At 45.2% G+C, this 16,297-nt stretch overlaps 1 protein-coding gene across 10 annotated transcripts in view; it reads right to left on the bottom strand.

Annotated features, from left to right (window-relative positions):
* Positions 1 to 16,297, bottom strand: part of ARMC9 (armadillo repeat containing 9) — a 138,728-nt gene that overhangs the window by 104,776 nt on the left and 17,655 nt on the right. For all 10 annotated transcript variants that reach the window (XR_004001933.1, XM_030574786.1, XM_030574788.1 and 7 more), the window contains exons 6-9: positions 15,352 to 15,444; positions 13,989 to 14,013; positions 4,737 to 4,894; positions 4 to 102 (exon numbers count right to left, since the gene is read on the bottom strand). Coding sequence is in view for 9 of the 10 variants with exons in the window: in XM_030574786.1 (XP_030430646.1) it covers positions 4 to 102; positions 4,737 to 4,894; positions 13,989 to 14,013; positions 15,352 to 15,444 (375 nt within the window). In the remaining variant the exon portion in view is untranslated. The remainder of the gene's footprint in view (positions 1 to 3; positions 103 to 4,736; positions 4,895 to 13,988; positions 14,014 to 15,351; positions 15,445 to 16,297) is intronic.

Below are 16,297 nucleotides of genomic sequence, written 5' to 3'. Positions count from 1 at the left end.
TACGGTTCCAGGCCTCGTGAAGTCAATACTATGAGCTATACTTTGTCTCATCTGATTGCTAAACAAACGAACACAAACACTTTGAAGATATTCTGGCGTGATCTAAAATAAAGAAACAAACCAAGCACATGGAATTATGTAACATTTCCATCTGACTTCAGCCAGGTACTTGTACAGGAAGTCAATGTGTCCCAGGTGGTGTGTCCCAAACCATTAATGGATCACAGTAAAGTTCTAGATTGGTCTTGGGTGCGGTGTGGAAGTGAGACCCTGCAGGCAGAGGAGAGGGTGGGAAGGGGGAGCAAGCCCGCCCCATAATCACCCTGCAGCAGTGGCTTCTCTCCCACGGGGCTGGGCCCAGTTCTGGGTTTTGTGACCTGGCACATGGAGTCGCAGTCCACTCAGGTTTATCCCAGCCACCATCCCCACCCACCCCCGTCATGAAGGGGGACGGACAGGACAAACTTGAGTGGTGCTGTGACTCTCTGCACCAGACTGCAGCACCACTCACTCAAACTTGGACCCGTGCCCGGAGTGGGGAGTGGGCCAAGCTACATGGGATTGGAGCTGTCTCTGAAAGGTGAGTGCAGGGTGAGTTCGCTCTCCACCACCCTACCCTGGGGCTTCCACTCTGCACTAGGCTGGGATTAGGGCTGCAATACCAAGGTGGTTGGTGTGGGTGGCTGTTGCCTCCTTGGTGGGGCACCAAGGAGCAGGAGGTGGGGAAGGATGCTGGCCTATGAATTTGGAGCCTCCTGACTAATTTGGATCTGGAGGGGGGGAGGGGTCACCAAAAAAAAAAAAGACAAAATGGAGTTGGTGGGTCACCTTAGTAAAATGTTTCTGGGAACCGCTGCAGTAAGTAGTTTTACAAGGAGGTGCCAGAAATGAAAATTCATCACACTAAAGTCGATGTACAAGTTTTCTTTTGTTAAAAGGGAAGTTAAACCAAGAATAAATACTAAATGGCAATATTGCTGAGAATTATAAGGCAACACCTCACCATAAGCCTGCCTAAACAAATGGCAGAGCTCAAAGCATACAGAGACAGCTATCCAGGAGAGAGAGAAAGTGCATGTCACATATGTATATATTTTGTCCGTCATTTCATACAATTCTCATGTTGTTTACAGTGGGCTTTAGAGTTTTGGGAAAATAAAATCACAGCAGCGCTGCCTCCCAGGGAAATGGCCATATGCTTCCTGGATATCGGGGGATTTGAGGGTTGGGATGTTGACACTTCATTCCCCCTTGCTGAGAATAGGGGCTCCTGGACAGGGATCTACCTGCCTCAAAGCAGCTGAAAGCTCTTCAGTAGCTGAGAAGCCTGCGCTTTCCTCTCCAGGGAACCCCAATTCGTAACATCTCTTGGACACTCTAAAAGCAGCAGTAGCCAGGTTCCCAAGCTCCTCGAAGTGTAAAACAACATTATCTTAAATAGTCCAGTTTGGGGCCATAACTGTTTTTTTCTTAAATGATGGGCAGGGACACACCAATACTTTCAGTCAGAACTAATATACTTCCAACATGATTCTGTTCAAAGTTCAAAAGCACCTGAAAGTCAGAGCCAGAGTAGAAACATTGATCCACAACTCAAGAGCGCCACCAGCTGGACACATTTGGGAAGAATCAGATGATGCACTGTACTTTGCTTTGAGTGCAAAGGAAAACAAAAGTCAAAATAACAGCCCCTTAGCCTGGTGCTCTTGACACAGCTCCATGTAAGAACACAGGGAATCTCACCTAGGACAGCACCACACCAAGGTATGGAATGGGACCAGCGAATGACTGGACATTTACTCCCAACTATTTTCAAAGCTAATGTGAGCAGGCACCTTTCCCATCCTTTTCTAAAGCGAAATCCACACGCTGTGGCAGATTATTCCTTGCATGGTGCCACTTTAACACTGCTTCATCAGCAGAAAGCAACCCTAAACTCACTGGCAGGGCCGGATTAACTCTCCTGTGGGCCCAGGGCTATTAGATTTTGTGAGGCCCCTGTATACAAGTCTTTTTCCTAATTTAAAACAAAATGATCACAATTATGGCATTGAAGCTATTAACGCTATACTAAACTTGCCTTTTAATTAATATAAAGCCGTTCTGTGGTTAAATTTCAGGCTTAAAACATGTAGAATATAGTTAAATCAAAATAGCCTACTTCTTACCTTAGAACAGCTGTTACATTAGTTTCTTTCTGGGAAGGAGTTTGGGCGCAGGAGGGGGCTCCAGGCTGGGGCAGAGTATTGGGGTGCAGGAGAGGGTGAAGGGTGGAGGCTCTGGGAGGGAGTTTGGGTGCAGGAGGGGATTCGGACCTGGTGCAGAAGTTGGGGTGCAGGAGGGGGTGTGAGGTGTAGGCTCCAGCCAGAAGGCGCTTACCACAGGCGGCACCCGGCCAGTGGCACAACAGGGTTCAGGCAGGCTGCCTGCCTGCCAGCCATAGCTCCACGCCGCTCCCAGAAGAGGACGGCTGCTGGCACATCTCTGCACGCCCCTGGGGGAGGGGGACAGCATGTCTCCGTGTTTTGCCTGTGCCCGCAAGCATCATCTTCGCAGCTCCCACTGGCCAGTTCCTGGCCAATAGGAGCTGCGGGGAAGATACTGGGGGCAGGGGCAGCACGTAGAGCTGCCTTGCCCCCTTCCCCAGGGGCTGCAGAGACATGCCAGCAGCCGGCCGATTCCGGGAGCGACATGAGACCATGGCATGCAGGCAGCCTCGCTGAGCCCTGCTGCGCCGCTGGACTTTTAGCAGCCTGGACATCAAGATCGACTGGCAGAGGCTCCAGGATTGACCAGTCAATCACAATTGACGGGTTGGTGACCACTGAATTGTATATAATTATGATTTATTTTTGCAGAGTCCCCCTTAGCCTGATACCCTGGGCTGCAGACCCTAAAGTCCCTGCACTAATCTAGCCCTGGTCACCAGCCACAAGACGTTCACCCTAGTGTAGGGAGATCCTTCAGTGACACAGAGCCAGTGTAGCAACCCCAACCTCCACTTTCTGCTACCTCAACAGCCCCTGGAAGCTACTGGTAGCCAGCATAATTACGAAAAGCCTTCAGGCTGTTCCAAGTTACACTGGAAGACTAGACCAGCACAGAGTCAGGCCTTGTCTATACACAAACTACTAAGTTTGGTGGCTGTATGTGGACCTCAGTAATTACTACAGTGGTTCATGTCCACACATGCCGTGGTGTACATCCTCATCAGGAGCACTTCTACCAACTTAACTGTGTAGGGTACTGTGGGGCTCTGCCAGCCATGAGCCCCGTGTGGGGCTGACAGCCAACAGGCGACATAAGTAACGCAGTGTCTAAACAGACACTGCCTCACCCTAACTGCATCGACCTAAGTCCTACGCCTCTCACGGAGCTGGAGTTATTAGGTCAGCGTAGTGGGTGACTTACATCAGTGGGAGCAACACTGTAGCGCAGACGCTTACAGAGGGTGGAGGTAAGCTGCCTTACATCGACCTACCTTTGTAGTGTAGGTCAGGCCTCTGCCCTGGCTCAGGGGCAGAGAAGGACTTTCAAGGACATCTCTGCAATGCCTCCACCCAAAGTTGGGCTGTGCATTCCTGAGTCACAGACAGGGATCTGAGCCTCTTTGCACAGAGACAACTCTCCTTCTTCATGGGAACTTTTCTTTACTAACTAAGTTAACATAACACAAAATTCAGCTTGGAGGATGGAGGGCACACATGGCTTTAAGTCATCCTTGCACTACCCAGATCCTGGGTTAGCCAGGAGACTGGTATAAATTAGAGACGCCCAGTGGGTGTCTCTAATTTAAAGCAGCCTCCCAAGGGCTGTTGTGCTGTGCCATAGTCCATAATGTTCATACCACTGTGCGCTATGGAGATTCTCCTTTCCTACACCTATGCCAGAGCCCATGAGGGGAGCAGAACAGAAACAATTATGCTTGCCCTATACTGTTCCCCAGCTGGGGTAATTCTGTTCCAGCCCTTTGTGGCACCTTTACCCCACCAGGGCAGCATGAAGGGACAAAGGGAGAATCTCTCCTTAAGATTTCCGTTTGTCTATTAAATGCATGCTGAACTGACAGACAGGGCCATCCCTACGCATATGCAAAGTATGCACCAAATTTCCTGATGCCCTACGCAGCTGCGTGCTGCTCCAGCCTGTGCTTCGCCACTTCCCCATGGCTCCCACCCCTGCTCCACCACGGCCCCACCCCACTCCACCCCTTCCCCAAAGTCCACGCCCCTTCTCCACCCCTGCCCCGCCTCTTCCCACCCCTGCTCCACCCCGACTCCCCTGAGGACTGCAGCAGGGGTCAGGCCTGCACTCACCGGCAGTAAGCAGAGCGAACCAGCCCCAGCCTGCTCTGCTCCGCCAGCTCCCAGTCGCGCCGCTGGCAAGTGCTGGATGCGGTTCCCCCCGCTCTCCAAGGCTGGGAGCCAGGGGAGCAGAGCGGAACGGGCTGGGGCCGGGTCACTCCACTTCTCGCCACCCCATGAGTGCAGGGTTGGGCCTGGCTGCCCTGCATTCACCGGGCGCAGGAAGTGGAGCGACTCAGCCCCAGCCTGCTCCACTCCATCTGGGGCCCCACAAAGCTCCCCCGCAGTGGGGCTGCATAGGGCACCACAATGCCTAGGGACAGCCCTGCTTACAGAAACACTGAGCTACCATAAATCTTAACTTGCACTTCAGGCGGATTCTACTTCCATTTCCTAAAGCAGAAGCATGTACACACTTGGGGCTCATCTTACCATCTTGCCATTGACTGTGGCCTCGAGGGAATCCACCAGCTCAGCAGTGACCCCGATGAGATTGTGATAGTCTACCTGGATTTTATTAAACCGTTTAAGGTAGGTCATGCTCCTGTGCTCAGCCTCCACTAGCTGCTGATGAAGCTGCTGCAACATTTCTATGAAGAGGTTAAAAAAGAAAACAACTTATTCTTCTGATTAAAAAAAGGCAGAAACACAGTTTTATTGCTCTGCAGGACAACAACTTTGCCTGCTGCCATAGAATTATTTCAGACACAAGATCATAGGCGCCGATGTCCTCCCTACCCAGGGGGTGCTCGACCCCACCTCTGCCTCTAGCTCTGCCCCCACCCCTTTCCCCAAACCTCACCCCACTTCTTCCTGCCCCCGTTCCACCTCTTTCCCACCTCTTTCTGCTCCCTCCCCCAAGTGCACCTCATCCCTGCTCCTGATCGGTGGGTGGCACTGGGAGGGAGGGAGAGGGAGGTGTTGATCAGCAGGGAGTAGGTGATCGAGAGGCAGTGGGGGGGAAGGGAGGGAGGAAGCTTGGCTGCCATTGGGTGCTAAGCACCTGCTTATTTTTTTCAGTGGGTGCTCCAGCCATTTCCCCCCTATCCACAAGGCTTGCTACCCTGTCAAAGAAAGCTATCAGGTTGGTTTGACACAATTTGTTCTTGACAAATCCATGCTGACTGTTACTTATCACCTTATTATCTTCTAGATGTTTACAAATTGATTGTTTTAATTATTTGCTCCATTATCTTTCTGGGTACAGAAGTTAAGCTTACTCCGCTATAATTCCCCGGGTTGTCCTTATTTCCCTTTTTATAGATGGGCACTAGATTTGCCCTTTCCCAGTCACCTGGCATCTCTGTTTGGATTGTTATGTCTGTTTGGATTGTTTTGTAATTTGCATCTGCGTGCTGCACTCTCCAACCCCATGGCACAGTGAAGAAACTTCCACATGGTTTCAACTACCATGGTCCCATTGCATCCAGCCAGCATCTGGTCCATGCAGCCAGGGTTCAAGAATTCAGAGCAGAGGCAGACGCAAAATACAGTTCAATCCAAAAGGATGTGACCCTTTGTTACCTCGAGCTTAGACTACAATGTGTAATTCAAGTTACTTGAAACTACAAGAGGTAAAACATTTTCTAACGGAAGGGTTATTTTGAAGTTGGAGCTGTTACTTCAAACACAAACCAGCAAGAGGTGAAGGAGGACCCTTAATCGCTAACTCATGGAGAGCCATGGTGCTTTGGCAGTAACATGAATTAGACTAAGCATTTCCTGTAGTAAAATTTGTGATGACTGTTTTTGTAAATGCAGCTGTGCAATGCTTTTTTTATGTGCTAAATCACCATTTTAGACTTAAAGAAAAAATTAATTATACAATTAATCATATAATTTAAAAAGCCCTCTCAAGATATCTAGCCATCCTTCTACATTACAACATTCATGGGATTTTACAAATTCCCCAAGAATTCCCTGCATCTTCTGCCTTAGAAACTCCTGGGAGGGCAATTTCACCATGTACTTTGGCAGATAATTCCTCTGTCTAACGGACTTGGCAGTTAGCAGAATTTGGAATTACAGTAGAACCTCAGAGCTATGAGCACATCAGGATGGAGATTGTTCATAACTCTAAAATGTTTGTAACGCTGAACAAAATGTTATGGTTGTCCTTTCAAAAATTTACAACTAAACATTGACTTGTAAAGTTTCATAGCAGTATTATGCAGAAGAAAAATGCTGCTTTTAACCATCTTAATTAAAATGAAACAAGCACAGAAAGAGTTTCCTTACGTTGTCAAATCTTTATTTAAACTTTTCCTTTTTTTTTTTTTTTAGTAGTTTACATTTGGGGGGGGTGGATGGGAGGGGGTGTCTCTGCTGATGCTTGATTACATATTTCCGGTTCCAAATGAGCTGTGTGGTTGACCAACCAGTTCATAACTCTGGTGTTCATAACTCTGAGGTTCTACTGTATACTGTACCCATACTGACATCTGAAAATAATTCCACTTTTTCTTTTATTTATACTCCTTCTACTACAAAAGGGATAATAAGGCACATTAATGGGTTACATTTCTGTTACATTTTGTTATTTCACATCCAATTGCTTTTAGGGTAAACAGAACACCAATACAAACTAAACAACAATGATATTTTAAGTTTTAATTTTCAAGCCTAATCCAAAGCTCCCTGCTCTCAAGGAACAGCAGCAACCTGTATCACATTATTGACTACCGATAATAGCATAAACATACAAACAGAAGATGGGAATTTGAAGTTGCATGGCACAGTGGACAGAGCCATGAGCCAACAAAAGCTATAAAGCAGTGGTGGGCAACCTGCGGCCCATCAGGGTAATCCGCTGGTGGGCCACAAGACAGTTTGTTTATGTTGACCATCCGCAGGCACGGCCGCCCACAGTTCACCGTTCCCGGCCAATGGGAGCTGCGGGAAACAGCAGATAGCATGTCCCTGTGGCCCACACCACTTCCCGCAGCTCCCATTGGCTGGGAACAGTGAGCCGCGGCTACTGGGAGCTGCGGCGGCCGTGCCTGCGGATGGTCAATGTAAACATTGTCTCGCGGCCCACCAGCGGATTACCCTGACGGGCCGCAGTTTGCCCACCACTGCCATAAAGGGAAGTGGGGGAACTCTGCAATTATTGCTGATGTTTTTATTTGCTAGATTATGTTTTAAAGTAGCTAGACACTCGGCCATCTTTGCTCCTATGGTATGAAGATGGCATCTTACTTATCTGTAAAACAAGACTGAATACTTACTGTGGAACTAGCTGGTGAAAAATTCCCAGGGATCAACTTTACTACAGCACATTAAACAGAACTAGGACTTCTTTTATCAGACATCAAAGTTTTATGGAGTGGCAGCAATGCATTCAATCCCCCCCACTATGAAACAATGCAGCTTTAAATGAATGCATGGGAAAAAGCACAAACAAGTGTTTAAGATACAAGACCAGGAGTCAGAAGAACTAGAACCTATTCCCTGCTTGATAAGAGACTTGTTCTGTGATCTTGAGTAAATAACTTTGCCTCAGTTTCCCACTCTGTAAAATGGGGATAATACCACTCTTCCCTCACATGGGTGTTGTGAAAGTGCATTGTTGTTTCTAAAGTGCTTTGAGATCCTCATTCGGAGGGTGGTACATTCTACACTGCATATTCCAAGCACAAATTCTTAGGAAGTTCAGAACACTACACAGTTACTGTGACACCTGATATATCTACCTTCCAAGCCATCCTTTGAAATGGACAAAATTACAGTTCCTGACAACATGGTAAGCAAACTTACAGAGGGAATCTAATTACACAATTGCCTAAACTATAAAATATTCATAGCATCACAAAAATGTAGGGGCTGGACGGATCATTGAGAAACCATCGAGTCCAGATCCTATGCATTGAGGCAGGACCAAAAAAACCTAGACCATCCCTGACAGGCGTGTTTGTCCACCCTGTTCTTAACCTCCAACAATGGAGATTCCGATTCAACGAGGGATGTTCACACAGAGGAATCTTAGCAACATATTAGTCATGAAACATATCCACTCATTGTTCATTTGCTTTTCGTAAGTTTGATGGGGAACATTTTCAGTAATGAGAATAACTCTTGCAGCTATGGTTGGCAGGAAGAACTACACACCCAAATACCTGTACACCCCACAGAATGTATTTGAGCATCTCAGCTTTTAAGAATTCTTTCCACACGTGAAGACCACATGATGCTACAGAAATTGTATTGTATACACTTTGCACTGTGCTGCTTTGAACTATCAATAGATCTCATTTTTTAGCAATTACCATTGTTACCTGCTGAAAGGTTTACTAGCTTTCAAACTAGGAATTTGGACATCTTGGTAGCCTTCCAAGTTCAGTTGCTTTTGTTTTTCATCTTTCAAATTAAATCTCCATTTCAGAAAGCCCCACATAGTCTTCACATTACAGAATAAAAAACAATACATTACAAGAAAAATCTATGCTGTGAGGTTATAAAAATGGATTCACAGGTGTGAACTTTGCCACCAGGAAATACAAAAGAAAGCTGCTGGTCAACCTCCAAAGATTCTATTTCCTCAATTTTATTTTAAGCACCCAGGATACAAGCAAAGCCTGGGGGCCATAGATGCTGACTTTTAATTTTCCCGGAGGGGTGCCCTACCCCCATGCCACCCCTCCTCCCAAGGCCCCACTCTTGCTCTGACTCTTCCTGACCCCACTCCGCTCCCCTCCTCAATGCCCCACCCTTGCTCCTCCTCTTTCTGTTCCCACTCTACTCCCTCCCGGAGGCCTCCACCCATTCGCTGCTCTCCACCCTCCCTGAACCGCCAATCGGCAATTTGGAGGCGTCACTGAACAGCTGTTGGGCAGCACTCCCAATTGGCTGATCAGTGGTGCCGCCGAACAGCTGCGTCTGGTGGGTGCTGAGCACCCATTGTTTTTTCTCCCCGTGGGTGCTCTAACATTCTGTAATTCTTCAGACCCACCTAATCAAACAAAAAACCTACAGGGGAAGGGGTAAGGTAAGCAGGCCACCCAGACAGCTTTTACAATCATACAGGTAAAAAAAGTCTTGTGGCAAACAGGTGAGGAGCCAGAGCATCACAGGTTAATCAGGAATGAGTAAACACTCTAAAGTCTCCAGTACATCCTCCAGAGCATTTGCACCACCTCATCTAACCTCAAAGTGCTTCAGCATGTCAGAGACTAATGACTGGCAAGGATTTACAAAAGCCTGTGTTGAGAACTCTTTGCCATGCTACATTTCATTCATGTGTTCCTTATTAACTCTGTTTGCCTTTCTACTTTATTGATAAAGCAAACATTCACTCATGTCTCCAGCAGTGAGCCTGTACTATGGATCTCACTAGGAGTCTTACGCAGGAGATCTTGGAAGCATATCACAAAGCTCACATCTCAGACCCAATTCCCTTCAGATGAGGCAGGCCTCAAACAATCTTTTTTAAAGTCTAAACCAACTTAAATTCTAAGGAATAAAACAGAGCTACATATTAAGGCCTGAAACTGCCACTGGAGCTACACGGGCAGACCCATGAGGTTCATAACTGAAGTCAGGAGAACAAATTAGTATTTCAGAAAGGAGTGATTTCTCTCAGTGGTCTCACTTTTGGAAAAGTACAAGCTAGAACATTGCCTCTATTACTTAATAAAATCAAATGCAACACAAAACACAAAATAATGAAGCAAAAGACTGAAATGTACAACATTAGAAAACAAACCTCATTTGTTTTAATAAACCAAATTAGCAGAGTATAAAAAATAAATCCTCAGAGTAAAATAAACCGACATAAGAGAACATAGGGAAAATGTTCTGAAGCAACTATGTGATTTAGAAGCCTAAGTTTCATTTTCTGAAGTGACTTAAGCACTCAGATACCTAAGTCCCACTGACATTCAGGGAAACAGGCTCCACTCCTTCGGGTATGTCTACATTGCACTTGGGAGCGAGCCTCCCAACCCGCGTCCACAGACTTGTGCTAGCAGAGCTTACCCTAATGTGCTAAAAATAGCTGTACAGAGGCTACTTTTGTGACACACTATCTCTCGAAATAGCACCCCAAAACCCCCGTATTCACCGCTATTAGGATATGTTTTGTACGCTTTGTGAGATATCATTTGGAAAGTTATAATCTGTTGAGCATCATTGTTCTGTCAAAATGTATGTATCATTAGGAGATTTTGCTACATGTTTCAGTAACAAACATGTTGAGAGTCTGGGAAATATCCACGGACTAGCTCTTCAGTAGCACTATAGGAGTGACCAACACGCAGCCAGGTGTAAGAGTACCATCACCAGCCATTCACCAGCAGGGGAGTTGAATGTTACGCCATTGTGTACGCCCTGGAAAATCTACGCCCATATGTTTGGGGACGGCGGTTCCAGCTACAAACTGACCATCCTGCACTAAAGTGGCTTCATACTGCCAAGGGGAACAACAAGAAACTTCTTCGTTGGAGTTTAGCTCTCCAAAATTTTGATTTTGAAATTCAGCACATCTCAGGAGCTTCTAACAAAGTAGCTGATGCACTCTCCCGTGAGAGTTTCGCAGAATCCAGTAGTTAAAAAGTGTTCTTAAAATGTAGAAGTCTGTTAGTTATATACTTAGTGGTATATGTAAAGGTGCATGTGTTGTATTAATCTGTTTATTTTAAAGTTCTAGGAGGAAATCGCCGCCAGTGAGCTTCCCCACTGTCTGCAATATGGGGGACGTGTCATAAACAGATAGCTAAGGGTTAACGTCTCTTTCACCTGGAAAGAAGTAATCTGAAACACCTGACCAGAGGACCAATCAGGAAACAGAACTTTTTCAAATCTGGGTGGAGAGAAGTTTGTGTCTGAGTCCTTTGTTCTGGTCTTCTGTCTGACTCTCTCTCGGCTATGAGAGGATTTCTGTTTCCTGCTTTCTAATCTTCTATTTCCAAGTTGTAAGTACAAATATAGTAAGGCAGTAAGGTTTCTATTGTTTTCTTTTGTATTTACATGGGTATAGTTGCTGGAATGTTTTGAATTGTATTCTTTTTGAATAAGGCTGTTTATTCATATTTCTTTTAAGCAATTGACCCTGTATTTGTCACCTTAATACAGAGAGACCAATTTTTATGTATTTTTCTTTCTTTTTACATAAAGCTTCCTTTTTAAGACCTGTTGGAGTTTTTCTTTAGTGGGGAACTCCAGGGAATTGAGTCTGTGCTCATCAGGGAATTGGTGGGAGGAAGACGTCAGGGGGAATTCTGTGTGTGTTAGATTTACTAGCCTGACTTTGCATTCCCTCAGGGTGAGGGGGGAAGAGAGATTAGCTCTCGGTACTTTTGTTTTCCAAGGCTGGAAACGGGGAGGGTGGAATCCCTCTGTTTAGATTCACGGAGCTTGCTTCTGTGTGTCTCTCCACGAACACCTGGAGGGGGGAAGGGAAAAGGTTTATTTCCCTTTGTTGTGAGACTCAAGGGATTCGGGTCTTGGGGTCCCCAGGGAAAGTTTGGGGGGACCAGAGTGCCCCAAAACACTCTAATTTTTTGGGTAGTGGTAGCTTTACCAGGTCCAAGCTGGTAATTAAGCGTGGAGGGTTTCATGCTAACCCCCATATTTTGGACGCTAAGGTCCAAATGAGCATGTACTCCATGGGGCTGTCTAACCCCCAGGATACGGCAAGGATCTTTCCAGCACCTGGAGGAGAGTATAAGTAAGGGACAATGACATCATCATGTCACCTCTCCTCCCCCTCATACACTGAATGCAACAAGATCTTTTGGAAGACAAAAACATTTGAAGTGGGGGAGTGGTTCTAATTAGAAAAGCTTTTCCAGTTAGTACAGACTGCTGTAAGTTTTTGAGTAAGAGAAAACATCTACTTCAAATTTGACTTAGTCTGACAAAATTTAGGAATTAGACTGGGATTTTATCTTTTATTTAGGGCTGTCAAGTAATTAAAAAAATTAATCACACTGTTAAACAATAATAGAATGCCATTTATTTCAATATTTTTAGATGCTTTCTACATTTTCAAATATATTGATTTCGGTTACAACATAGAATAAAAGTGTACAGTGCTCACTTTATATTTATTTTTTATTACAAACATTTGCACTGTAAAAAAGAAACTTCAGTTCACCACACTGAAGTACTGTAGTCCAATTTCTTCATCATGAAAGTTGAACTTACAAATGTAGAATTTTGTAAAAAAGAATAACTGCACTTAACAATAAGACAATGTAAAACTTTAGAGCCTATTGGTCCACTCAGTTCTACTTCTTGTTCAGCCAGTCACTCAGAACAACAAGCACTGAGTGTTGGGGGAGCACAGGGGAGGGGAAGTAAGCAATGACTTGTGCAGGAGGAGGGTCTGGGAGGACAGGAGGTGACAATGCGGAGGAGCAAGCAATAACTGGTGCAGGAGGAGGGTGAGGAAGGTGTCTTGCTGCTGCTTCTGGAAGGGTGGTTTCTGGTACTGGGCTCAGCTCATTTTACTGAGCTAGGTGGGCTCCCTTTCACAGAGTGAGCCCTTGTTTGCAAGGGAGGGCGGATTTTACCTCAAGGACTCATCATACTGCAGGGAGGAGAGGCTAGTGCAGGGAAGCTGAGCTGACCACGGGGGTCCTGAGCAGTGTCAAACGCACATTTCTGAGGTGCAAGGCTGGGACTAGGGATATATGAGCGTTGCCCTGTACATAATTCAAGAGTGGCTGGGCATAGCACTCTGGTATATGTCCAGGGATGACCTGTGTGCTAGAGGCAGGAGTGAGTGAGCAGAGCCTCCGCTCACACAGCAAAGCAGGGCATAGGGCACATCAGACTGGAGAGTTAAGCAGGAACAACCATCTGACAGTCCAGACTGTACCCCGGGCATGTCATAGCTTTGATGCTGTAATTTGGGCTGGAACTCAGACTCCTAAACCCACCTCCACATTGAGAGGAGCTTGAGAGCCCAAACTCCAGCCTAAGCCGCAGTGTCTACACAGTTATCTGTACAAACAACGAGGAGTCCTTGTGGCACCTTAGAGACGAACAAATGTATTTGGCCATAAGCTTTCATGGACTAGAACCTGTGCACACTGGTGCAAACCCTGGTAAATCAAGTCTGTTAACCCAGGCTCACTCCCAGATGCAATGCAGACATACACTCGGGGGCTTTTGAACATTTATAAAACAAAATATGACAAGAAAATTACTTCAGAATTAACACATTTTTATCAGGGTTAAACCAATTGGTTCAATATTAGGAATCTAAAGGAAAAGAAACTTAATTCCCGTTCAAGACCATAAAACTCATTGTTTCTCTGCAAACCCCTGCAACTTCCAGAATAATTTACTATGATTTGAGAGCAGAGGATCTGTATATATACACAGCTATAAACACATATTGGAGAGCAATTCTAGGAAAATTGTATCTAATCAGGATAGCAACATTTGCTTAAATATGGATCTTTTACCAAATCCTCCATATGTTCTGTTTTTAAGTAAAAACGTTACTAAAAACAAGCTAGAAATACAATCTCTGCCATTAGGCCCTCTGGCAGACTACCTATGGAAAGTCCCACTGACTTCAATGCAGTCCCTCCTGTAATAAGTTATAGGATTGGGGCCTTAATTTTAAGGCATTTTTTCTCCAATTTCATTAGCATTCCTCTCATCCTAGGCCTATCCTCCACTCTCAGTTATAGCTACTGGTAGTATAAAACTTCCCCAGCAAATCTGATCATTTACCTTTGCTGCACTGTCCATTCTCCTTCTGTTGTAAGAGAGAGAGAGCAGTTCAGGAAAACATATCTCCATTTAAGGGGTATTTAGGATAGGGACATAGACCAATGAACTGAATCAGTATGGTAAAACCTATCCAGTCCAGTGTCCATACTGCTTCTGGCATCACTGCCTAATGCTTCAGGGGAAAAAGAAAAACCTCTGATGTGTAATGTTGCACAGAAATATGTAAGAGCCTCTTTTCTTATTCCTGCAGACATCATTTTATGCTCTGAAGCATGAGCTTTGATAACCCTAATCTTAGCGTGCAGACACCAGGAAAAGGCTTGAAACTGTTATGAAACAAAAACTGTAGCAAAAATTAATTGACGACGTAAGTTGTGCAACTGGTTTATAGAAAGAAACGTTTCCTACCAAAGAAACTCATAGGACTTGGTCATGAGTCAGCCATGCAGAGGAAGAAGGAAGCATAAGATGCCCACTTACTCCTCTGTGTGGGCTTGCCACATGACAAGTCATAACGTGGGAAGAGCAGCCACTGCTGATCACAGCTTCCCATCCAGCCAAGCAGGCAGAGAGTGAAGGGGCATCACCAGATCAGAAGGTGCATTAGCTCCATCCACCCGCTACAAGGACCAGTGGAGCCATGCTGGTGCATTGGGGAAAAGGAAGCTGTACTATGAAAAGGGATGGTGCAAATCATATCTGCTGAAGCTAGGACTTGTAGAGTCATAATCTGGTCCCTGTTTTGTTCCTGGGGCTACACAACTAGATGCGGCCCCTTATAGAAGACTGTGAGGTATCAGTCTAGTCCTGAGTGAGCTGTGCTGAGCAAAAACTGGGACAGTAGTCTTGTCATACCTCTGCTACTATGCAGATTAGGCCTCCCACTGTGGCTTAAATGACACTGTTAGAGAAAAGATGATGTTTTTTTAAATAAAATAAAGCATGCGGCATAATTTGTTTAGTAAAATAATTATCTCTGGGACTCCTGAAAGCTCTGAAAAAATTCCACTGAAGTGGACCTCTGAGAAAGACTGAGGATGTATTGGCTGCCCAGAGAGGGGTCATGTCAGGATTGTGCCTCAGACATGATATACTATCCATATTATATTAAGTAATGGTGATCTGTTAAACACACAGGTCAGTAGGTACCAAATATTTAGACTGCTGTCCTAACATTTGATATAACTTTTTTTAAAATGACTTTACTGAATGTGGTATGTCAACATTTCCTAGGGTAAGTAATACAACTTAGTAACATTACCATGATTACACAGCAAACAAGCTGCATGTTGCTTCAATAAAATTACTATAAAAAGGCGCAGTCTAATTTAAAGATCTTTAAAAAGTTTTTTCGAAAGGATACGTATAAAGTGAGAAGCCTTGGGGCATGACTGGCTTTGAGAGTCAGAGACAGGAACTTTTCCAACCTTGCCTTTAACTCCAGCATCCAAGAATCCTTGAAAAGAAAAAAGAAAAAATTACAGCTAGAGTCATAGCAATTTCCAGCAGCAGACAACACAGCCAGTATTGCAGTGAAAAGTTGTGCCTCTAATGTTATGAAAGCCAGCCTGTTTGATGAGCGGCTCATACGCATGCAAGAAAAGGACAAGTCAGCTCAACAATAACACTGAAAACAAGAGCAGCCATACTGGGTCAGACCAAAGGTCCATCAAGCCCAGTATCCTGTCTTCCAACAGTGGTCAATGGCAGGTGCCCCAAAGGGAATGAACAGAACAGGGAATCAGCAAGTGATCCATCCCCTGTCACCCATTCCCAGCTTGTGGCAACAGAGGCTAGGGACACCATCCCTGCCCATCCTGGCTAATAGCCATTGATGGACCTATCCTCCATGAATCTATCTAGCTCCCTTTAAAACTGTGTTATAGTATTGGCCTTCGCAACACCCTCTGGCAAGGAGTTCCAGAGGCTGACAGTGCGTTGCTTGAAAAAAACACTTTCTTGTGTTTGTTTTAAACCTGCTACCCATTAATTTCATTTGGTGGCCCCTTGTTCTTGTATTATGAGAAGGAGTAAATAACACTTCTTTATTTACTTTCTCTATGCCACTCATGATTTTATAGACCTCTGTCATATCCCCCCTTAGTCGCCTCTTCTCCAAGCTGAAAAGTCCCAGTGTTAGTAATCTCTCCTCATACAGAAGCCATTCTATGCCCCTAATAATTTTTGTTGCCATTTTCTGATTCTTTTCCAATTCCAATATATCTTTTTTGAGATGGGGCGACCACATCTCAAAAGTGGGCATACCATGGATTTACATAGAGGTAATATGATATTTTCTGTCCTATTAC

The sequence above is a fragment of the Gopherus evgoodei genome, chromosome 9, assembly GCF_007399415.2.
Source record: "Gopherus evgoodei ecotype Sinaloan lineage chromosome 9, rGopEvg1_v1.p, whole genome shotgun sequence".
In the NCBI taxonomy this organism is placed as follows: domain Eukaryota; kingdom Metazoa; phylum Chordata; order Testudines; family Testudinidae; genus Gopherus; species Gopherus evgoodei.
This window is presented reverse-complemented; position numbering and strand designations above follow the sequence as displayed.